The 25152-nt window shown below is 45.2% G+C and overlaps 1 protein-coding gene across 2 annotated transcripts in view; it reads left to right on the forward strand.

Moving 5' to 3' along the window:
* Positions 1-4032: 4032 nt before the first annotated feature.
* The window catches only part of Prkce (protein kinase C epsilon), a 522558-nt gene continuing 501438 nt past the window's right edge, over positions 4033-25152 (forward strand). The window contains exon 1 of one of the 2 annotated variants that reach the window (XM_070025515.1): positions 4033-5210. In XM_070025515.1, coding sequence (XP_069881616.1) covers positions 4863-5210 — 348 coding nt within the window. In that variant the 5' untranslated portion in view covers positions 4033-4862. The remainder of the gene's footprint in view (positions 5211-25152) is intronic. The other variant, XM_070025513.1, reaches the window with a different exon arrangement.

Below are 25152 nucleotides of genomic sequence, written 5' to 3' on the forward strand. Positions count from 1 at the left end.
CTTGAACTCAGGGCCTCAGGCATGCAAGGCAAGCGCTCTACCACTGAGCCACCTTCCCAGCCCATCTGGCTTTTTTTTTTTCCTGCTTATGTGGTGCTGAGGAATCGAACCAAGGGCCTCATGCATGCAAGACAAGCGCTCTACCACTGAACCACCTTCCCAGCCCCCAAATTTATTTATTTTTGCATGTACATGTGCAAGAAGACTTGATTTTTTTGTCTGTTGTAGAGTTTGAACTCTGAGCCTGGGTACTGTCTCTGAGATCTTCAGCTCAAGGCAAGTGCTCTACCACTGGAACCACAACACCACTTCTGGTTTTCCAGTGGTTAATTGGAGATGAGTCTCATGGACTTATCTGCCTGGCTATTTGAAAGGTGATCTTCAGATCTCAGCTTCCTGAGTAGCTAGGATTACACGAGCCACCTGCACCTGGCTCTTTTGGTTGGTTAACTGGAGATAAAAATCTCTTGGATTTTCTGCCAGGCTGGCTTTAAGTCTTGGTCCTTAGAACCCAGCCTCCTGAGTAGCTAAGATTATAGTTGTGAGCTACTGGTACCTAGCTAGAGGATTATTTTAGACCCACCTCCTGGTCAGGCAGATTTAAAAGTTCTCCCCTAAAAGTGTTCCCTTCTCAAATGCTTCCCCCTGGAGAGGACTTATTTTCATATGGCCAAGTTTCAGAGTGGGGAAAGGGGAGATTTATTTGGAACAAAGTCTGCGATAAGGGCAGGAAACCAGGAGTGTTTGCATGCAGAGTACTAACATCTCCTTTTTTTTTTTTGGTCGGTGGTGGGGCTTGAACTCTGGGCCTGGGCGCTGTCCCTCAGCTGTCTTCAGCTCAAGGAGTGCACTCTACCACTTAAGCTACAGCGCCACTTCCGGTTTTCTGGTGGTTTATTGGAGATAGGAGTCTCACGGTCTCTCCTGCCCGGGCTGGCTTTGAACCGCGATCCTCAGATCTCAGCCTCCTGAGTAGCTAGGATTACAGGCGTGAGCCACCATCGCCCGGCTTAACATCTACTTTTTATGTAAACATTACCTAACACAAAGCAGTCATTTTCGTCTAGCCATGCCATTTTGCATTCCTACTCTGAATGAAGGAAGCCTAGTATTTCTCACCCCAAAGAATTGGAGTCTGAATGTCCACATGGAGTGACCATCTCGTAACAAGCAGATGCTGCTTTCCTATAACCTTATCTAGGATGCAAGGCAATAGTATGAAAAATTTGTAGGTTGTTTTAATATAGTCACTTAGATGGTATGAGACCATTCTTATTATATTTGGAGTCTTGATTGGAGCAGAAAGTGGGAATAGGATATGCAAAAAGATCAAGTTGTATCCTTAAGTCTAAACCAACTTCCTACTAGATATTCTATTCATTTTGTATAATAGTTTACAGAGGAGGGGTTTAGATCAATGTTTTTCAATTGTGAGTATTTCAGATAGAAAGACAGTCTGAAACAGCAACTAGTCAATACCTTCATGAAATCTTGACCTTCTAGACTTACTAATAGGATCAGGGCTGGGTGAGGGAAATGAAGAATTCTGTTAGCTTATCAAATGTAATAGGTGCCATTATACTGAGTAAGAAATACAAGTTGGGGACAGCATTCAAAATTATCTGAAATTTGGGTATTTTATTCACTCTTAAGTTTTACATTTTTATTTTACCAATTTGTATTAAAATATATTTATTTTATTTTTACTATAAAGGTGATGTACAGAAGGGTTGCAGTTATATAAGTCAGGTAATGAGTACCTTTCCTTTTGGACAATGTCAGCCCCTCCCTTCCTCTCATCCAGTTTTTCCCTCCCACAAGTTGTATAGTTCATTTTCAACAGTGTCTAGTGAGTACCACTGCTGCATTTGTTCACCTTTTGTCCCTCCACTTGTGAAAATACTATATTAATAACTTTTTGGCAGTCTTTAAATTTTGTTCGTGAGAAAAATATCTCCACCTAGAGCTGTGCCCTGCTCCTCACAAATACATCTTCCAATGACCAGGCCCTAGGCTCCACCTCCTTCCTTAGACCCTTGAAGGGGAGTTGAAGTTAAATACGAATAGAATAGTGGAATTGAGAAGCAAGAAGGAAAAGAATTCCAGTGTTCATAGAAATAAACATTAAACAGCATTGAGACATTCCTGCCTGTTTTGCTGGACTGATACAATATCACACTTCTAATGGGAGTGGCCATGTCACGTACACTTCTGCAACTCTGACTTTTGGATCTCAATGGTCTCCAAGACTTAAAGCCAGAACAGGGCCAGCTCAGAGAACTGCAGGTGGAGAGCTCCGGAAGTGACCGCCTGGACATCCAGTTTTATGCTCTCCTGGGATGTTAGAGGGTCGTCTTTGATGTTCTTGGGACGCCTTTGATCATGTTGGGGACCAGTGAGCCTGCCACCCTTGCTATCCCGTTGCTGCTGGAGTACCGCCTCCTACCTCGCCTTCAAGCAACAGGAAATGATAACCTTTTTCTAACGGGGTGGGGGGGGAAGCGATCGGGGGTACTGTGGGTCTAACAAATTTCTGTTTACACTAATCAGATCCGCCAGTTCCACAATCAGCTTACCAGAATCCCCGCAGACTCTGAGCTTTGACTTGGCATCCCTCAAAGGAGGAGGTTTTTCTTTTTCCTCTTACCCAGACCCCTGCCGCGCCCCCCACCCCTGCCCCCGCCCCGTCGACCCCTCGGGGGTGCACAGTGCTTAGCTGGGCCGCGCCCACCGCCTGGGCGCGCAGGGCCCCGCCCTCCCAGGTTCCCCGTTCCCCGGCCCGCCCGCGGCCGAACCTCACCCTCCTACCCCGTCCTGGCTCCCCGCGGAGGAAATTCTTCCCCAGCGGCCCAGCGTTCCTCTCACGTGACCAGTCGGCTTGCAGGGAGAGTTTAAAGGTTACGGAGGAAACTGGCTCGGACACAACCCCCGCCACCACCGCCCCTCGGACGCACCCTGTCTTCCCGCAGTCCGGACGCCCGCTGTCAGCGCGCCGAGGGGACGCACGGAGGAGGTTCGGCCTAAATAGGAAGAAGAGTCACTTCGCGAAAAACACACACCCAGCCGAGCAGGGCTGGGGTTCTAAAAAGCTTTCACTTGTCAACTAGCTCTCCAAGCATACAAAGTCCAGACAGATCCCCCCCATCGCCCCCAAAGGGAGAGGCAGGACCCACAACTCCCGAGAAAGGGCAGCGAGAAGAATGCGTTTGAAAACTCTCGCCAGCTGGGATCGACCCTCCCTGGGGCCGACTCCTCCTCCCCCGCCGCCGCGGGGCCGCGGGTCCCGGGCCCAGGCGCCCCGCCAGCGCCCCGCAGCCCGCTCGGGCTGGGCACGCCCCCCATCCACCCCGTCCCCGCGCCGCCCCCAGTCCTCCGCAGGGTGGGCCTCGGGGAGGGAGCGACGCAGCCCCCCGCCACCCGTGCTCTACCCACTCCCCCGCCCCTCGCTGTAGGAGATCGTGTTGGCCCGAGTGTCCGGGAGAAGCGCGCGGCCCGCCGGTCTCCCGAGAAGACCCGAGCCCCCGCGGCCCCGCGCACGCGCCCCCCGCTCCCCTGCGCCTCCAACTTCTCGGGGTCCTGCCGTTGGGTCACCGCCCGGTGTCCTCGCCGGGCCGCCACGACCCGGGCAGGCTGCTGGGCTTTCTCTCGGTTGTGTTCTTCACCGCTCACTTTTCCCGTATTGCTCCCCCAACCGGCAAAACTTTCTATTTCCCTAAACACAGGCGCGGGAGCGCGCGCGCGTGCACACACACACACACACACACACACACACACACACACACACACACACTCACACTGACGTCTTTTGCGCATTTCCTGCATTAGAGGGAGGGAGATTCGCTCTCACACCGACCGAGGGGAGAGGAGACCGCGGGGAGAGCCGGCGGGAGCGCGGCGAGAAGGCAGCAGCCGAGAGCCGGGACGCGGGGACGCGGGGAGCGCGGCGGGCGGGCGCCGGCGCCCCGGAGGTGGGGCCGCGCCGAGTCGCAGTCCGGGCCCCGCCGCCGCCGCCGCGCTGCGCACCGCCCGGTGCCGGCCTGCGCCCCGAGCCCGAGCGGCGGCCACCTCGACTCCGGAGCCCGCGCGGATGTGAGATTCCGGGCTCCTGGCGCCTGGCGATCACCGGCTACGGCGCGGCGCTGCTTCGCCCAGGAGGCGGCGGCTGGGCTTGGCGGGGTTGGTTTGTGGATTTTTAATTTTTTTAAATCATTTTTTTTAATTGCCTCCGGGGGAGGGGAGACTGTTTCCTCTGGAGATGCATCCCTCCGGATAGACTGACTGCACATCCCTCCGTCCAGCCCCCGCCCGCCCCGCGCGGCCGGAGACAGGCGCTGGGTGGGCGAAGAGGATCGCGGGTGGAAATCTGCGCCCCCCAGCTCTTCGTCCCCGCCCCGTCCCCCCCTCCCCCTGCCCTCTCCCCTCCCCCCTCCCGGAGTCGAAATTTCCCCGGGATTATGTTTCGGAAAGGTAGGTAGAGCGCAGGGCGCCGACCCGGAGTAGCCAGCGAGGTGGCCCGGCAGCCCCCCGCGGCCGGCAGCCGAGCCCACAGCTCGCCTCCTCTCTTGGAGGTGCGGCCGGTGGTAGGGGGGGAGAGACTTGCTCCAAACACGGACGTCTCCCGGCTCTCCCCCCCTCCCTGTTTTCCGTTAGCAGCCGCGTTAGGAAATACATGCACTCGCGGAGAATCGCCGGCGCCACGGCTCCACGCCACAAGGTGTAGGGAGTGAGTGGGGTGGGGCGAGAGCGGGGGGAGGACCCAGGAGTCCCCAGACAGCTCGCGAGCCCGCCGTCGGGGCTTCATCGCTGCCCTCGGGGCGGACGGAGTGACCCCGGCCCTCCGCTCCGCGCTCCCCGCCCCGACCATGGTAGTGTTCAATGGCCTTCTTAAGATCAAAATCTGCGAGGCCGTGAGCTTGAAGCCCACAGCCTGGTCGTTGCGCCATGCGGTGGGACCCCGGCCGCAGACTTTCCTTCTGGACCCCTACATCGCCCTCAACGTGGACGACTCGCGCATCGGCCAGACGGCCACCAAGCAGAAGACCAACAGCCCGGCCTGGCACGACGAGTTCGTCACGGATGTGTGCAACGGGCGCAAGATCGAGCTGGCTGTCTTTCACGATGCCCCCATCGGCTACGACGACTTCGTGGCCAACTGCACCATCCAGTTCGAGGAGCTGCTGCAGAATGGGAGCCGGCACTTCGAGGACTGGGTGAGTCTGGGCCCCTCCGCCTTGGGCGCGGGGCGGGGGGGGGGGTCTCAGGGAAAAAGACTCGATTCCCCTTGGCACTGGGTCCTGGGGCTCGGGGACTTAAGTGGCGACCGGGATGTGTTTGTGCATTTACATGTCAGTTTCCTTGGAGAGGCAGATTTCACTTCAGAGAGAGAGAGAGAGAGAGAGAGAGAGAGAGAGAGAGAGAGAGAGAGAGAGAGAGAGAGAGAGAGAGAGAGAGAGAGCAGAGATAGACTTGGAAAGAAAGAGGGGTACAGCCCTCCAGCCCCTCTGTGCCCTCCTGTGATAGCGATCTCCTTATCTGTAAGAGCCTGGTGTCTGGTGCCCAGGTTGGCGGAGGACCTGGTGCCCTTTGCCGGCGGCGCTTGGTGGGCTGGCTTTCCCGGAGTGATGTGTGGGGATGGGTCCTTCAGTCCTCCGAGAGGGCGAGGCACGTGGAGCTTAGACTGATGCTTTCTTGCACGTCCTGGCTTTGTCCTGTGCAGCCAAGTGAGGAGTTGCTTTATTTTTTCTCTCTGAGAGAGAGGAAGCTTGCTTGTTTCTATTCCACTAAATGCTGGTTATCTCTTCTGAACCACGACGAGAAGAAATACGTTCTTCTCCAGGGTCCCAGAAACGTTAGTCTCGCTTGTTTTGTCCAATTCATTGCCCATGCATTCAGAATGTAGTCGTTTAAAAACCGTACAGCTTGTGATAATCAAAGTCAGTGCTTTGAATCTGAAGGTTACATTGTTACCCTGTTCAACATATTGTGGAATGAAATACTATTTATGTCAGAGATTGAGTTACTTGTTAATTGACTACGTTGTCAGTTATTAGGAACTTGGAAATAAATAGGCCTTCTCAATGTACTATAAGCCAAATACATTCAACCTTGGCACTTGGGCAAGCAGAGAGGAGAAGCGCTTCTACTGCTTCTACTTCTCCTCCTCCTCCTCCTCCTCCTCCTCCTCCTCCTCCTCCTCCTTCTTTTTCTTCTTCTCCTCTTCCTCCTCCTCCTCCTCCTCCTCCTCCTCCTCCTCCTCCTCCTCCTCCTTCTCCTCCCCCTCCCTTCTTCTTCTTCTTCTTCTTCTTCTTCTTCTTCTTCTTCTTCTTCTTCTTCTTCTTCTTCTTCTTCTTCTTCTTCTTCTTCTTCTTCTCTAGGAGGGCAGGTGCTAAATTAGGAAATGAATTTCTGTGTTTCAGGTTACATGCTTCTGTTCAGTGCAGGTGTTGCTCTGAATGAATATTTTCACGATTCTTTCATCTATACACAGATATCTGAGCCTCCTCTCAGAGAATTGTAAATGATTCACTTCCTGAAAACTAACAAACAAACAAAAAACAGAGGACATCATGAAACCCCAAGGGGTCAGAGATTGCAGGTGAATTCTTTGGGCATATATCCTTATGTGCATTTTTCAAGGATATGGGGTTTAGGGGAAATAGGAAAAAGCGTACTCTTTTAATGCTCATGGCTCTGATGTAGCCTGCCTGCTACCATGGTTACCGGCTTTCCAGGGGAGCTCCAGTAAGCCATGCCAGAACTGTCCTCAGAGATTCAGAGACTCGTGGCTTTTACTTTGGAAAGCAAGCAAACCTTTATGGAAGTCAGTGCCACCCCAATGCATTTCATACATGGCCTTCCCACACCAGTTCCACTTGCTCCCCATTCCTTCCATACATCTGGACTTTTGCTTCTTGTACTCTTACAAGCAGTGCTCCATGGGGGAGGGTGAGGAATAAGTAGCGTCAGAGCTCATCATCAACACTAAACACCTGTGGTTTTGACATTGTTTTTGGAACAATAGGAAGGGACAGAAAATATGGATGGTGGTGGTAAGGAGATGGATGGGGGGAAGCTTTGGCAGGAATGTGTAGATAGGGAGAATGGATAGTGAGCAGACAGCAAAGAGGGTGAACAGATGTTTGTTGTTGTTTTTTTAATCTGTAGAACAGGAGTCAGTTGGAAAGAGTGTGTCTGAGTGTCCTCTGTTGACAGTGAACTTAGGTTCACCTCAAACCCATTGCAATACATCAGGGTACTACCCCCTGATCAGCACTTCTAAGAAAGGGAGCAGTGGAAACTCCTTGCCTGGTGGTTTTCTTCTAAAGCTGTCACCTTCGTGCTGGATTTGACCCTGGACCAGATCATCAGGTGCACAGGCAAGTTTTATGTACCAGGACATTGAGTTCCAAAGAAGCTAAATGGGTACCCAAGGTCCCATAGGAAGCAAAGGTGGGTTGGGAACTGGGTCTTCGCCTCCTCTTGCCTGGTTTGCCTAGTGGGGAACAGCCCATCTGGCACTTCAATCTGTTTGATGTACTGTGACTCTGACATTTTTATTGGGCATGATAACTTAAAGTGCTTTCAAAATCATTATCTCTTTTGCCTTATAGCAAGTGTGAATTAGGTATGAGAGGTATTGGACAGATGAAAAACAAAACAACAAACCTGAGGCCGAAGCCCAACGTCATAGGATAAAATCAAGTGATAGGGCTGGTTTTCACTAGAGGCTGCTAGGCCTCTCTGGTTTCTCCAGACTCCACATGCGGATACATCAGCAGAGGGGATGGCCTTTGCAGAGACATGTTGCAAGGGGGCTGAATAAGACCATCTTTTCCAGTCCATCATCTGTGTACATCTTCAGAACCCTATCTTTGGGTAGAATTTCCTGTGCTCCATATCTGGCAAAGCATGAAGAGACGCACCCTTTTTCAGGTGTGGCTGAGACAGTTGGCCTCTAGTGGGGAGCATGAAGCAGCTGCTTCTGCCATGGTGGCTCAGGTTATTCCATTGCATCCTTAACTCCTGTGTATTCACAGAGTCCATGTTGGGTGCTCAGGTCTAACCAGGATGCTTAGTATTGTCGCTAATCCAGAGATAAAAGGAGGCCACTGGTTATTCTCAAGGGACTTGTGTTTCACTAGGGGAAGGATGCTAAGTCGATATGTACAGCCGCTAGGTAGCAATTATGTTCCAAATGAGCAGTACAGTAAGTAGGTTAAAAGAGTTCAGAAAGGGAGTGTGTTAGAAATGCTGGAAGAACCCTGGAGTGCTTCTGGCAGGAGACAGGCACTGGGCATGAGAGTATAGGTAACAAGTCAAGAAATATCTGCAAGAGGAGCTGGTGGGCCAGACATGGCTACTGCTGGGATAAACGGCAGAGAACGTCTGTGCTCAAGGCTGAAGAACAGTGAAGCAAGGCTGAAAATGAGGGTACCTGTTTTAGGGCCTTACAGGATAAAGCTTCCCACACTTAGGACTTTATCTGAGCATGGCCTGTGCTAGTTTTTAATATTTAAAAAAAAGATGCATTTACTTTTCACTTTGTCTTTTCTTAAATCCTGCTATTCATCATGAAATTTACGTAATTTTTCTTTGTTCACATTACAATGAATATGGCTCTAAAAGACAAAGAAAGGAAGATCATCCTGTATGTCTTCTAATGTCATAAGGGAATATGGGGTGGCGTGGAGTAGAACGTTTAGAAAACCCAAGTGCGTTTTAAAGTGTTTTGAAGCCAGGCTGAGGTAGTTATTCTTCAGCTAATGTGAAGACATTTCAGGTGTGATAGCAGAGAGAGAGTAGCTCCACAGAAAGTTCATCATGAAGAGAAGGAAAGATTTTGCTTGGGCCTGAATCAGAACACAATACTGTTCTTGCTAGGCTTTCTAAGAACTAGATAATAGTACTGATCAGACTTGGGTATGAATAGGATCACCAAGAGAAGTTACTAAGAATATATATTCTCAAATGGAGAGAGGAGAGGTGGGTAAATATAGTTATAATACTCAATGTACATATGTGAAAATGGAACCAGGTAACTTGAAGGGATGGATGGAGCTGGAAGAGATGGGGGACAATGGTGAAAAGGATGGAGGGGGTGACATTAATCAACATGCATTGTACTCAGAAAATGGCATGCTAAATTAAAGTCCCTTTGTACACCTCTTAAAGATAATAATAATAATATAGATTCCTTGTCACTCCTTTAGATTCTGGTTTCAGATAAGTGCTAGTAATCTGCACTTTTAGAGGACTGTGCTTGGGATTCTGACCAGGCCCACACTTGCTCCGAGAAACACTAAGCTAGAATAGAAATTGTGTACTGAGGAGGGGCTCCTGATAGCTAACAGATCAAGCTTTTGTGTATAGTGATTTCCTGAAAATGCATTGTAGAACTTTATTTTTATTTTTGGTGCCAATGCTGGGCCTTGAACCTAGGACTTGGGCAATGTCCCTTAGCTTTTTTACTCAAGGTTTGAGCAACATCACCACTTTTGACTTTTTTGATGTTTAGCTGAAGAGTCTCATAGACTTTCTTGCTGGGGTTGGCTTCAAACCAAGGTTATTAGATCTCAGCCTTCTGAGTAGCTAGGATTAAAGGTGTAAAGCCAGCTGTGCCTGCCTACGTTCACAATCTTTGCTGAGCCCTACTTAATGTTTTTGAATTTCATTTTCTTGCCATGTAAAAAAGTCTATGATGGAAAATGTACCTACCAAAAATGGTTGTCATAGGGACTGAGTTAATAAACAGTTGTTTTTTTGTGCTTGGATCAATGCCTAGCCCTTAGTAACTGCTCAATGAATGTTTAGCTAGAGATTTTTGTGGTACTGAGGATTGAACCCAGGGAATAGTTAACTGCTCTAGACTTGAGCCATGCTCCTAGTCCTTTTTTTTAAAATTTTGTTTTGTATTTTTGTGAGACAGAGTTTCACTTCTCTTTGCCCTTCCTGGCCTTGAACTTCTGACTCTGCCTCCTGAGTTATATCCTCTAACATTGGAGCAGTTAGGCTTTGGGACTGCCTCCCCTTGGGCCCAGCAGAATTACTTGGGAATGGGCTGGGAAGGTGGCTCAGTGGTAGAGTGCTTATCTTGCATGCCTGAGGCCCTGGGTTTGATTCCTCAGCACCACATAAGCAGAGAAAAAAAAAGCTGGAAGTGGTGCTATAGCTCAAGTGGTAGAGAGCTAGCCTTGAGCTGAAGAGCTGAGGGACAGCGCTCAGGCCCAGAGTTCAAGCCCCACAACAGACCAAAAAAAAAAAAAAAAAAAAAGAATTACTTGGGAAGGCTCCCACAACACACATGCCAAGGGCATAGCCCCTTGCTGTTCTGCTTCTGATGTCCTGCATGGAACCAGGGGAATACGGCTGTGGTCCTGCTGAGTCTCTTCCAGTTTACAGGCTGATCTAGAGTGTCCAAAGGCGTAGGCTATCTTTAGGACGTTTGTCTAGAAATATTAGAGTAGAGAACATCCACCCAGAGGCTGTGGAAGGGCTGGGAATGGTATATCCAGGACCCGTTTTTGGATACCTCTATCTTAAATTTGACTCTTAGCATCTCAGATTGCATAGATTGCTCCCCTTCCTCTATTTCTGTAATACTTATCTAATTCACCATTGCTCCCCTTGGCACATATTTAACCACTACCTTCAGGACTAATTCTGGACTAAGGCTGGCCTGGGGTGAAGGGCCTCAAGGGCAAGCCAAGCTTTGTCTGTGTGTCCTGTTTTTTCTCTTGCTTCTCTGAAGTCCATCTTCACCTTAGTAAAAAATTTGAAATTTTGGTTCCTTGACTCTTCAGTGGATCCCACTCCTGGTATCAGTGAGTTCTCACTATAAGATGTCTCTGCCATTGTACCTTTGGACATGTGACTTAGACCTGTTAAAGTTTATTTATATCATGGAAATATCATCATTCTTACCTCTTAGGGTTGTTGTGAGAATTAAATAAGCAACCTATGGTAGAGCTCTTAGCAAATGATCTGGCCACAATACAGTTCAGTGTTTTTATTAATATTTGAAGAGTTATGTGTTCACAGATTTAGAATCTTAAATTGAACATATGGTCCAATAAAACACGTTTCCCCCTTCTCTGTGAAGGCTTATATGATAAGTCTTACAAAGTCTAAAAATAAATTTAGTTACACTTAACAATTTTTTTTGAAAATAATTACTTGAAATGAGATTGTTTTGGAAGGTCTTTGATTTGTGGCCATTGCAGAACAAGGTCAATTGCTACTGAAACACATACAAAATTGCAAATGGGAGTACTTAGGAGCTGGTGGTTTTGATTTTACTGTATCAATTTCATCTCATTTCATAGATTTAAAACCATTTTGAATGCTGTTAACTTTGAATTCTAGCCCGTGTCCTACCACTAACTCTAGAATTTATATACAGTACTCCTTGATCACTGCCATTTGGTTGTGTAAAAGACATCGCAAAATCAACACATCCAGTTTTCCTAATTTTCTCCTTTCTAGCCTAAGCTGGTCTACTCTAGTTCAAGAAACCACCTCTGAGTGCTGAGATTATAGCCAGGAGCTACCATGCCTGACTTTCCAGGACATTTTATGTGTTCCTTTCCAAGTTTTTATTTTTCTTATTTGCTTTTATCTCTACCTCATATACTATTTATTTTTCTTATTTATCTCTGTTGGCTACCTCTAACCCCAGAATAGTTCTGTAAGTATATACGTTACTGCATATGTAAGATGTGTGTTGGGGGGGGTGGCTTTGAACCATGATCCTCAGATCTCAGTCACTTACTTGAGTAGCCATCAGCCTGGCTGGCTCACTACTGCCTTCTAAAACAGTGCCTAGAATATTGCTAAGTGGTGGAATTAATTAGGCAAATGTAGTATGGCACTATGGTAAATATCAGAGTAGATAAAAAAAAACTGTTCCTACCTCTGAGGAACATGAAGCCCAGCATGGAGATTCTTTATAGCAGGTCCTCTGTAAAGTTAAAAGAAATGAGGAGGTAAAAGAAGGAAAGGGTATTTTATTTCGTCAAAGCCTGGACATCACTGAAAATGTTGTGATGAACGAATGTCCTGTTATTATCATGAGGCTCTTTGCTATAAGCTGAAGAATATCAAGCCTTAAAGTTGGTTTTTTTTTTTTTTTTTGGTCGGTCATGGGGCTTGAACTCTGGGCCTGAGCGCTGTCCCTCAGCTCTTCAGCTCAAGGCGAGCGCTCTACCACTTGAGCTACAGTGCCACTTCCGGTTTTCTGGTGGTTTATTGGAGATAAGAGTCTCACGGTCTCTCCTGCCCGGGCTGGCTTTGAACCAAGATCCTCAGATCTCAGCCTCCTGAGTAGCTAGGATTACAGGCGTGAGCCACCAGCGCCCGGCTTAAAGTTGGTTTTTTTAAAGGTAGGAATTATGAACCCCCTGGGTTACCTAGAACCCCACACAAGGGATTGTTGTGAGGGTAGAAGCAAAAGGCCCACTTGCCCTTGTTTGCAGAGTTTAAAATCAAGTTTAAGTCCTCACCAGGGGTTTAGATCCCTCTGTAGTTGACAGCAACAAGAAATGCAATGTCAGATGCCAGTACCTGTACTCACCATGCTCATTGAGGTATAAATGAAGCTTCTGGGGGTTTCCATTAAGCTAAAAGAACTCCAGAGCAGACCTGCACTATTTTACATAAATAAAAACTCCCCTTGCAAAACATATTCCTCGCCAGGGTCCCCTGGGTATATATGGGCTTGTTAAGTAATTATAATCTATTGTAATGCTAATCAGCTGAGCTGCACCTGTTTGAAATTCAGTTTTCTGGCAGGAGCCACATGAAGTGGCCACACATCTGTACTGCATTGCGAGCACTGAGAGGACAAGAACACACTTTGTTATTGTCACTCACCAACAGCCAAACAAAATTCAAAGTGTCTAGAATTGGAATGAGTGTCTTCCCACTGGGCCTGGGAGGAAGAAGAGAAACTCAAGTCTGTTACCACACAAACCCAAGTGCTCCAATGAGGCCTTCTACCTCACCTTGACGTGTCAGAGGTCGTTTGAAGCTAGTGAAAGTCACCTTTACTTATAAACAAGGAGCATATTCACCTGAGTTCCTGTCTTTCAGAGGTATTGATGACTAAAAAGGTAATCAGTCAGGCTCAAGAAGGAGGTGGAAAAATCGAATTGGGTGAGTGTAAATGTTGAAGGGAAGCATGGACTTTGATTATGCTCATGCCCATCTTGAATATTCATTTTCGCAGACCCAGCGTCTTTTGGCACAACCTCCTTTCCCCCAGCAGTTAGGCATCTTGTGATCAGGCAATGTCTTTCCTTGCCCCTTTCTGGCTCTCCCATCTGGGTGTGGGCTGCTCAAGAAGTCTGTATGACCCATTCACTTACTAGTTGATTGAATAAACGGCTGTCTCTCCCAGTTCTGTCTTGTAGAGCTCAATTAGACAGCATTCTCTAGCTCAGCTAAGTTGGATTGTGTTAGACATTCATTAGCTGATACAGTGTTGGAAAGGAAGATGATAGGCTACACAAAGATGCTAAGCTGTGGCCAGAGTGATAAGTGATGTATTCATTCAGTTTGCTCACCATTCTTTGTTTCGTCCAACAAATATTTATTGACTACGTTCTGAGCCAAGCACGGTGGCCTGTGCATGAGCAGATTGCCTAATAGGAGAAATGATATTAATCAAGGAGTAACAGAAATACACTGATGGAGAAGAATAGCTTTATTACAGTCCTTTCAAAGCCTGGCAACACCCAGACCAACCTCTTTAGGGTTGGATTGGCTAGTACTCTTCTTCTTTGGGAAAGAATGACCAGACAAGGTGGCTTCTTTTTATCAGTAGTGTTGGACATTACCTTCTACATCCCTGAAATCAGCAGTTAGCATGGTTCTGATGACCTCTTAGGCTTCTCCTAACAAGGATTCTGGCTCTGTTCTCTGTACTCCACATTTTGGGCTTTGACTATACTGATTGAGCACTTGATCATGTCCTCGGTACAATTTCCATCTTCTGTCCCCCCCCCCCCCCACCTTTATCTTTCTACACTGTTGCAATCAAAACCACAAAGCTGTTTTTGATAGCTTACTTCTTTACCAAGTGCTCAAAGTCTACAAAAAGTAAACTGGAAAGAATATACAGCCCATGTATCATTGAGCCATTAAGGATAGTTTACAAACAAACTAACAAGCAGGCAGAATATGTAGAATGGCTGCCTGCCTGCCTCCCTTGTGCACTGATGATTGTCTTAACTACTTTAAGGCAGTGGAGAGACTCATCGAACAGCCATCAAGGGTGGAGCATGTCATCCAGTATTTGTTGGACTCTTTCAAGGGATAGGAGCCTTGTGTTGTTTCCAGGTCTCTGTGATCAAAGGAGCAGGGAAATGTTAGAGTCAGATGCAAATGAATGCATCAGAGAGTTCAAAGGGTAGCTACATTCCCCAAACATATTTCATCATAGGATGCTCTTATTTATGAAACATTAAGTACTAGTATTTCGTGGATGCATTTGCAAAAAAGAATTATAATGAGCTAAAAGAAGAAAAGAACTTCGCTTAAGTGGGACAGTTGGGAAATCAATATTAACACCCTTTTATGAAATAGTGAATGTGAAGAATTCAAATTTGGGAATTTAAAGCAGGAGGAGGGTAGTGCTCTACCACTTTGAGTCACAGCTCCACTTAAATTTGGGAATTCAAAGCAGAAGGGGAGGGTAATGTGAGCTCCTCTAGTTGACAGAGGCTTCTGGGTAAGATTTTGAGATTGGTCTTGGAGAACATGGGATCTAAGCAGACAGGGAAGGAAGACACTCTAAATTCTATGAGGAACATAAAAAAATGTTATGAATAAGTGAATCTGGGGTTATGAGGGCAGTCAGGTTTAAAGTAGGGATACAGTGCAAAAAGTTACTTGACTAAATTATGAAAACATAAGACAAAAATCCAATTCTCCCAGAGTTGGAACAGTACAAGGAGTAAGTTTTCATCCACTAGTCTATATCCAGTCAACAAATATATACATATGTATATATATACATATACATATGTGTATATATATATATATATATATATATATATATAGAGAGAGAGAGAGAGAGAGAGAGAGAGAGAGAGAGAGAGAGAAAACCTCTTACGGTCTAGGAACTTTTTTCAGACACAGTGTTGAACTGAATCACTCTTAATATACTCATCTCTTCATTATTAATAAATCTGAGCTGAAGGCTAAGCTTAGACTGCCAAACTGTATTCCCAGTGAATTGTTTTTTCTCAATTAGGCTGTTTAGGATAAATAATAACGTTGTAGCACATCCTTCATTAGTTGAATGTAATTTGTTCAAGTTCATGATCTAAAAAAACTACAGTATGGGTTTTGAAGTCAGTTCTAGATATGAGTTCTAGTTTTATACATTTTTGGTTGTGTGATTCTGGGCAAATTACTTGATCTTTCTTAATCAAGAAAATAGGAATAATATCTATATTGGAGTTAATGTAATATTAGACAAAACATGTGAAAATGTCTGGCGTATAGCAAATTCCCAATAAACAGTAACTATTATTAGAAATTATTTATGATTATTGTTTATTGTGATATGTGGTAAACTGTGCTTTTGTTGGAAGATTTTGTTACTATTAACTAATGGAGAAGTTGCCAGCAAAATCTTTTCCAATTTCCACTTCCCTCCCTCTCTGAAATGAGCTATTGACAAATTGAATTTCCTGAGTCTTAAGTGAGCAGAACTAGAATTCTACTGGCTCTTAGCCCTTAGGAGAAGGGTAGAGGAGTGGGGTATCTGCCCCCTTTGGGTAGCTTCTTCCCAGTGGATGGGCACACCTAATGCACATCTGTCTCTTGCCTTTTTGAAAAGCAGAGACAGTGTTGTATCTTGCCCTGGCCCAGTGTGGTAACTGAGGTTTGAGGGTTTATTATACAAGTCATTTCCATGTGGTCCAGGTTTTTCTGTGGTTCAGGTGTATGTCCCATTTCACAGGCCAAAGCATCTGACTTCATTTTCCTACCATGTGTCTCTTATATAAGCCTAGCCTCTAGTGCTGGGCACAGTGTTTGCTCTGATGTCCTGGCCCAAATTTGGGCAGATCACAAAGATGCCCCATTTGGAGAGAGAGTAAAGCTTTGCATTCGATGTAACAAGAGTTGAAGAATAGCCAGGCTTTTGAAAAGGAACTGTATTGGCTTAAGGAACTAGACATTTGTTTGTTAATTGTTTGTAAAGACCCTTGATCTTTAAGCTCAAACTTCATTTTAGATAATTTACATTCAAGTAACAAAACTAAATGTAGCAAATAGCTTTTCTGACCTTCAATGAAAATTAGTTCTCAGAAATTGCTTTCTTCTTTCTCTTTAGCCATGCACAAAGTTCTTTATGTATTCTTTCCAAATCTTCAGAATTCACCAGGAGCAGGAGGCTCTTCTGTACCTTTGTGACTAGGAAGAAATTAATTTCAACTTCTCAAACTCTTATTTTCTAATTTATGAGAAGTTTAGTAATAGTCATTCTTCTTAGCTTTTAGAGTTGCTGTGTGGGTGAAAAAATAAATGTAGGTGAAGGTACTTGGGCCTTCAAATATCAGTGACCATAATTCCCTCCCCTTCCCCCTTTGTCTTTCTCTGTGATACAGGACTCAAACCCCAGTCTTAAGCATGCTAGGCAACTACCGTACTACTGTGCTATGTCCCCAGCACCAGACCTTTTTCCTTTGCTTTTTCTTCCTCTCCTGTGACCATTGCCAGATGAACTATTGGATGCCCAGTTAAATTGGAATTGCAGATGAATACTTTTTTGTTGTTGTTAATACCTGTAATTGGAAGAGCTTCACACATGCTAGGAAAGCACCCTTTCCTTTGAGCCACACCTAGCCTGTTTGTGTTTTAAGGTTAGGAGCTCAATGTCATTGCCTGGACTGACCTGGAATTTGAAATTCCCCTGCCTGTACCACCAGAATAGGTATTACATGTGTGCACCACCATGCCTTGTTCCTCCTCTTCCTCTTCCTCCACATTTTCCTCCTCCTCTTCCTTCCTTCCTTCCTTCCTTCCTTCCTTCCTTCCTTCCTTCCTTCCTTCCTTCCTTCCTTCCTTCCTCCCTCCCTCCCTCCCTTTCCCTCTCTCCTTCTCTCTTTCTTTCTTTCTTTCTTTCTTTCTTTCTTTCTTTCTTTCTTTCTTTCTTTCTTTCTTCCTTTCTTCCTTTCTTCCTTTCTTCCTTTCTTTCTTTCTTCCTTATAGGTCCTAAATACTGCATGTGACATACTTACACTGAAAAGTGTTCGTGGCTTATTTGGAATTTTTTTTAGCTAGGAGCCTCTATTTTATTTGCTTGGTCTCTGGCCACAATAATGAAACATGCCAGGCAATGGATCTGCTTGTTGTCTTGTCCCTGTGAGGGCAGAGGAGGGAAATTTAGCCTGTTGTTAAAGTAATCTCAGCAGTAGTGAAAAGTCTGGGGTAACCTTCTACCCCCTTCTGGAGCCGGCGGAGTGACAGAGGGCACTCCTGCCTTCCAGTAGGAAGTCCGGATCACCAGCCAGTCCCTTCTGCAGGATCCTACCTGAGGATCCTAAGCCTCTCTGCCTTTCCTCCAGCATGGGGACTTGCCGGGGGGCTCTCGCATGATCCCTGGCCATGACCACCTACCTGGTTTAAAAAATATTTTCTTCTTTTTAGAACAGCTTATCTGGTCTGAGCTCCAGGTGAATCCTCAGTCATAGTGACAGCTTTAGGATTGTATTTCTATCTTTACGGGCCTGGCTCCCTGGAATCCAGGGGATTTGTGAAGAGCTGTGCCAAGATCATGGCAGTAAATACCTATCAGGGTACTCAGAGCCAGTGTTGTCTTTCAACCTGCGCTAGTAGCCCCAGCATCCGGCCAGACCTTCAAGGCTCTGTGGGATGCACCCCCACCTTCTGTTCTCTCATCCTCTGGGCCCGGAGCCTTCCCCCACCCCCTCCGTGGTCTGTTCCTGTCCTCCACACCCGGCTGCTTTCTTTCTCTTCCGTGTGCTTTGCTCCCCAACTCCCTATTCCTGGAGCTGCAGCCACCCATCCAGCTCGCTCGCCCCCTCAGGCCATCATTTCCACACTGCCTTCCGCAGCAGCTCTCCTGGGCTTTGGAATCAGGGTAATGTTGCTGTTTGCATCTCCACTTAAAATCACGGAAGGTGGAGTTTATGAAGGGGTGCTTTTCTGTCTCCTCTCTAGAGGAGACAGAAATAGTTCCTGGCAGCAAAAACTTCTGTCTTTTGGTCCTCGCATTTGGTATCTACATAACAGAGGCTGGGTTGGTGAAATGAAATTTTAGCATTACATTATAATATTTATCTAAATAATAGATGATCTTCAGCTATTTATGCTGATGTGGTCTCCTTCCTTCTATGACAAAGTAGGGTGTAGCATTAAGAAAATTACATTCTAGCCGGATTCTGGCTTTCACCTATCATTCTAGGTACTCAGGAGGCTGAAATCTGAGGATGGAGATTTGAAGCCAACCTGAACAGGGAAGTCCACAACTCTCATCTTCAGTTAATCACCCGAAAAGTCAGAAGTAGAGCTGTGGCTCAAGCTGTAGAACACTACCCCTGAGCAAAAAAAGCTAAGGGAGAGGGCCTAGGCTCTTAGTTAAAGCCCCAGTACTACCAAAGAAACAAACAAGCACAAAACGCTAGATTCACACGATTGTGCACGTGTGTGCGCGCGCACATCCTTTAAAAGTGGATAAGGCTGAGGAGGAAACTGATGGATACATGGAATGAGTTTTATTTTTTATTTATATCCTAATATTACTTTTAAAAATTATAAACTTGGGGCTGGGAATGTGACTTGGTGGTAGAGTGCTTCCCTTGCATGCATGAAGCCCTGGGTTCGATTCCTCAGCACCACATACACAGAAAAAGCCTGACGTGGCGCTGTGGCTCAAGTGGTAGAGCGCTAGCCTTGAGCTGAAGAGCTGAGGGACAGCGCCCAGGCCGAGTTCAAGCCCCAGGACTGGAAAAAAAGATGATAAACTTTACAAATGTTCTTTGCCTTTCAAATTCAGAGTCGCACACATGCTTGGCAGGGACTCCACAACTGAGCTAAGCCCCAGCCTTAACTTTACTTTTCTGAGCAGCGTTGGATTGATAGAACAATTAAAGCAGAATGTACAGAGAATCTCCATGTCCTCTCATCTCCCCAGTTTCCCCTATATCTCATTTAGCATGTTAAAATAAAAAAGTATATATCAGAGCCATGAGACATTGAAGCCTAGGAGAAGCAGTTTAGTGAAGGACTAAGCATTGGAAGGCTGTGGGTTCTAATCCCTGTTTCCCCACCAAACCACCAGTGTCAACTTTTGACAAATTATATAACCTCTGGCCTTTCATTTCTTTATAAAAACAAAGCCAGTACTCTCTAATTGTTTCATTTGAAATAATGCCGTGCCTACAAAGTACTTAGAAACAGTGCTTATCACATGCTAACCACACTAAAATATTAGTTACTATAACTCTTTTAAAAAATAAATCATAGCTCATGTGGTTTGGGACTGCTAATATTGTTAAAGAGGCCATTTGATTTAATTCTATGTGTCTAGGGGTCGCTTGGGGATACAAGTTGCTTTTCATATGAAGGGTAAGTCTTAGACAGATGGTAGTTCTCATTCTAATGAGTTACATAGGAAATGGCTGTGGCTTGCCAAGTTTGTATTTGCTGCCCGCTTTCAAGCATTTATAGGCCAATATATTTTCATGAAGTGCTGTTTTCACAGTTAGCTTGTTTATTTTTCACCAACTCAGCTTTACCACTAATATGCTGTGTGACCTTGGGAAAAACTTGCCCTCTCTGAGCTTCGACTTCAACTGTAAAATGGGAATAGTCATATCTATTAGTTCTGCCTACCATTTTGTGAGACTCATTCAATATACTTCTGAAATACGAAACACGGCACTTGTATGTAAGTCCTAATAATGAACCACTTTGAGATTTGGGGGTAGGGGAGGGAAGGTGGCATTTTCATCCAAAGTATACAAATGGAGAAGCAGGCTAGAAGTTGTCTCTTGGTAGGAACTGGCATGAGACTTAGGTGTAAGCCCCTGATAAATGTGAAGCAAGCAGCCTTTGGGTTTCTCAGCCACTCATTTGGGTTCTTTTCAATGGCATTTCTAGGGAACCTGTGTCTTAGAACATGAGTTTCTCTTTGCTTCCATCTCCCTGCTTGGCTGTTTAAGAGTTTCTCTTTATCGCTGCTTATCATATGACTGTGTACACAGACACTCCTGAAGCCAACTATATCAGGGGGAAAGGGGAGGAAGATAGATAAGACAGTGATTCTGAAAGAAGCAGGAAAACAGTCATGTGGCTGTCCCCTAGTGGGCGGGATTTGCAGCAGCATTAGGATTGAGCCAACCTCCTTAGCCAGGGCAGGGAGATCAGATTAGGCCCATCAGGAAGGGGTTTTACAGCCCAGATGGGGTGCCCTTCACAAGGCCAGCATGGGCCTGGCGTCATGAGTGCTCTGCTGAGCTTCAGTGTGGAGTGTGTGTGTGTGTGTGTGTGTGTGTGTGTGTGTGTGTGTGTGTGTGTGTGTGTGTGTGTGTGTGTGAGAGAGAGAGAGAGAGAGAGAGAGAGAGAGAGAGAGAGAGATTAATACCCTCTCAGATCAGACACCTCTGGTCTCTGCGAGTGGAGGAGGTCTCTGTTCCTAGTGACTGCCCTGGGCCTTCCCTAGTGATATTGAGGTTTTAAGTATGTGAACATCATCTGGCCCTTTCCAAATTTATATCAGTTCAGAAATTTAAGAAATTTTACAATTTATATACTTCTGCACAGGCTCTTTTTTTTTTCATGAGTGGGAAGAGACATAAGAAAGAATTGAAGCACATCTTGACTAGAGCTTTCCATTTCAAACTGGTGGTCAGAACCCTTCAATTAAGGTCATAAAATCAATTATATTTCCCTTTCCCTTCCTTCCCTTCCCCACTGTTTTGATGCTGGGTATTGATGCTAAGTAGGCATTCTACCACAGAACTAAGCCCCAGCCCTATTAAATAGATCTCCAACAGCAATTTTAAGTATAGAAATAGAATACTATAATCATTATCATAATGCCTTATATTCAGTCAGGGTACATATTGTGTTATAAAACTTTGGGTTCCATTTTATTTATGTAAGTATGTATGTTTTTGGCTCTTACTGGGAGTTTTGGTTTGAAAAAAATTGAGAATGCTTTGCAACAGTGCTTCATTAAGCATATTCTTAATGAATACTGGAAATGATGGAGGTAAGGGACAAAAAGAGATCCTAAATACTTTACACTGTACAACCCAGTTTCATAAGACAGATGTGTTAGGATTGCCCATAGGAAGACAGATAAAGACTTTCAGAGAGGTAGCTTTGACGTTGACGTTGACGTTGACCTTGAAGGATGCTCCTCACTAGCTGAAATGCTTTCTGATCTCCAAGTACCCCCATCTCTTGAAACCCCACAAGTGGCGCGCAACATCAGATAATGATGCATCTGGGTTCCTGCATGAACTTTTGGAACTCAAGATAGGTGTGGTACTCGGTAGCTTTCCTCAGTCCTTCCTACATTCCAATTAGCCCAGGAGAGCTCTGCCCCTTCTCATCAGGAAGGTAGGACTTTGCTGAATAGGGTGCCTCTGCCTCACCCTGTGTGAGACATGTAGAAAAAAAAAGTTGATATCTTTGTATAAGGTAAAAAAAAAAAAGTCAATGCATTTGTTCAATAATGTGGGTTTTCTTTTCTTTTGATGAGAAATCAAACATATACGAAATATACATTCTCCTTTTTTGTGGTTATTCTGTGGTTTGAATTTATGAATTCAGGCCCTCAGGTTTGCTAGGCAGGTGCTCTTACCACTTGAACCACTCCTTGGCTCCTCCTTGCCTTGGTTATTTTGGAGGTAAGGTCTTGCTGTATGCCTAGCCTGTCTGGACTACAATCCTCCGACTGTGCTTTCTTGTGTGGCTGAGGATGGCAGGTGTGTGAGCCACTTTACTTACCCATGATTATTCTCCATAGCTGGAGGGATAGGCACCTGGCACCACATCCTGCCACTGGTTGAGATGCCTGGGCTGGCTTCATACCTCTATCTAGCCTCTGCTTTCCAAGGTGCTAGGACTACCAGCTTGGGCCACTGCTACTGGCTTCTGTTCCTGTTCTCAATTTGACATGTGAGGAAAAGAAGATGCAGGCAAATTAAATGATGAATTGGGGACTGAGGGTGATGAACAACCTGGGCGTTTTGGCTTTTAGGGGCTGTTTATTGTATTTGTAACCTCCCAACGTACTGGTTTCAAGAGAACCTTGGCCTTGGTACCAATACCATTACACATGTAATACCATTGTACTTTTAAGCTGTAAGCACTTAAACTCTATTCAAAATGTAATCGATGAAATCGAAATTCCTTATTTTTTATTCTCTCCTTTTTCCTCTCTTTTCTTTCTTTTTGGGAAGATCAGAGATGGAGGAAAGGTTCATGGAGCATTTCTCTCCAAATGAAAGAATATAAAACCTGCTATGTGATATCAGAAAGTTCTGAAATTCTCATTTACAGATGAAAAACATAGAAGTTCAGACCTAAATGATTTGGTCAAAGTAAAAAAAAAAAATCCAATATAGAGAGAAATTTGATAAAACAGGTTCTCAATTCCTAGTAAGTCTAGAAATCTTTTTTTTTTTTTTGGTTGGTCGTGGGCCTTGAACTCTGGGCCTGGGCGCTGTCCCTCAGCTCTTCAGCTCAAGGCTAGCACTCTACCACTTGAGCTACAGCACCACTTTCAGAAATCCATTTTTATCCAGCTGTTTTCCCTCCCTCCCTCCCTCCCTCCCTCCCTCCCTCCCTCCCTCCCTCCCTCCCTTCCTTCCTTCCTTCCTTCCTTCCTTCCTTCCTTCCTCTATTTGTCCACACATCATCCATCCACCCATTATCCATCCTCCCATTCATCTACTAAGTCAACTACCCATTCAGTTATATGTCAATACTATACAATCAGCATCTCCTGTAAAATAGGCTGCTTTATTCATTCATTCATTCATTCAGTATGCTCTCTGCTATTGGCAGGTTGGGGCAATTTATCAGATTATCCTCTGGGCTGACAAAAGTTGAAACTTGTCTGTTTATTGAACTAACCCACTCAGTGGTTGGCCTTCAGGAAGATGGTGAGGAATAACTTCTTTTTCTTTTTTAAAGATTTGATTTTCTGTTAGGCATGTTCTTTTCTGTCCCCATTACTTCCAGAACTCTCTAGTAAGTCAGGATGCATTTCCTGTTGTAACTCAATCAGCTTCAGCCTCCTGCAGAGGCTTCCTCTTCCTTCTGAGTTTGTAACCTTCTTAGAGCAGGGGTTCCCAGAATTTGTTCCACATAATAAAAGAGGTTAATGGGTCATACACACTCAAAAATTAGTGCCATAATCAAATAAATTTGGAAAATGGTAGAGTAAATAGAGCTAAATTTTCTTAACCTTCAATCTAATTTCCATCAGTTTTTTTGATGACAATGTCCTGAGCAATGTTTTTAAGCACATTTGATAATGCATCATTATTTTGAGATACTCCCTTCCTCCCTCCCTCCGACCCTCCCTCCCTTCCTCTCTCCTTTCCTCCCTTTCTGTCTTTTTTTTTTTTTTAGGGGTGGCTGGTACAGAGTTTGAACTCAAGGCCTAGAGCTTGCTTGACTTCTTTGGTCATGGGTGGAGCTCTACTACTTGAGCCATGCTTCCAGCCTGGCTTTTTGCTGGATAACTCTGAAAGGGGTCTTGTAGACTTTTAACCCAACCTGGCTTTGTACCTTGATTCTCTAGATTTCAGTCTTCTGAGTACTGTGAGCCACCAGTGTCCAGCCTGTATTTATGTTTTTTGATGTCATTTGGGAACTCTGTCTTAGAATCTGCTCTGTTCTATTGAAAGTGTGTAGTACAATTTAGGGCAACAGGGAGAGCAGTATGGTGTGCAGGGAAGAGTCATTACCTCTTCCTCCTCCTCTTCGTCCTCTACCCTACCTCTTTCTTATACCTCCTTTTCCTTCTTCCTTCTTCTTCTTCCTCCTCCTTTTTTGTCAATACTGGATTTTGAACTCAGGCCCTGCACTTTCCAAACAGGCCCTTTACACTTGAGCAACACCCCGAACCTTTCATTATTCATTTCAATTAATGATTTTATCATAAAGGTTAAAGGGTTTTTCTGTTTTTTTGGTTAGGTCTGTATTGGGATTTCAACTTAGAACCTGGGCACTGTCCTTTAGCTTTTTTTGCTCAAGGCTGGCACTCCACCATTTGAACCACAGTTTCACTTACTGCTTTTTTGGTGGTTCATTGGAGGCTTACAGACTTTTCTGCTAAGGTTAGCTTTGCACCTCAATTGTCAGATCTCAGCTTCCTGAGTGGCTAGATTATAGGCATGAGCCATCAGCATCTGTCTGAAGTGTTGTTGTTTTTTTTCCAAGTAAGATCCTAAGTATTGTTTATAGGTAGCTGACTCTAAGAACAGAGTTGAGATTGAACAAGTATTGTTTGTATATGAAAATAGGAGCTCAGACAGGGAACTCTCATTAGCAGGATTTTCAAACTGATATTTTCAGAGTTCATCCTTGCTGTGTCTTTGGGCAGTGACATTTATAAAGCCAAGCCAAGCCGATGTTAGGCTTTTAGAGACTGTTCATATGGAATTACATGGGCTGAGGCCAGACCCATGGCTCCTCCTCTTTTTGAATCAGGTCAGGGAAAGTATTATCCAAGTGAAATTTAACTCTTCTTCCTTCTCTTCAGAAGTCATTGTTAGTTGATAGGATGTAGGCTGCTACCAATCAACTCTGTTTTGAAGACCTATTTTAGTTGGCTTGCTTATTTATTTCTGTGCTGGTCCTGGGGCTTGAACTCAGGGCCTCAGTGCTATCCTTGAACTTTTTATTTTCTTCTCAAACCTAGCACTTTATTAGTTGAACCAAAGACCCACTTTCACCTTTTTGGTGGTTAGTTAGAGATAAGATCTCATGGACTTTCCTGCCCTGGCTGGCTTTGAACCTTGATCTTCAGATCCTAGCCTCCTGGGGAGCTAAGACTAAGTATGAGCCACCAGCACCAGGCTATATTTCAGTTTTTATTTCCTTATACTTAATGGGAAAGATTGTTAAAGAGCTACTTGCAGCCAGGTGCCAGGGGCTCAT

Source organism: Dipodomys merriami, unplaced genomic scaffold (assembly GCF_024711535.1).
Source record: "Dipodomys merriami isolate MVZ:Mamm:240054 unplaced genomic scaffold, mDipMer1.0.p SCAF_17, whole genome shotgun sequence".
Taxonomy (NCBI): domain Eukaryota; kingdom Metazoa; phylum Chordata; class Mammalia; order Rodentia; family Heteromyidae; genus Dipodomys; species Dipodomys merriami.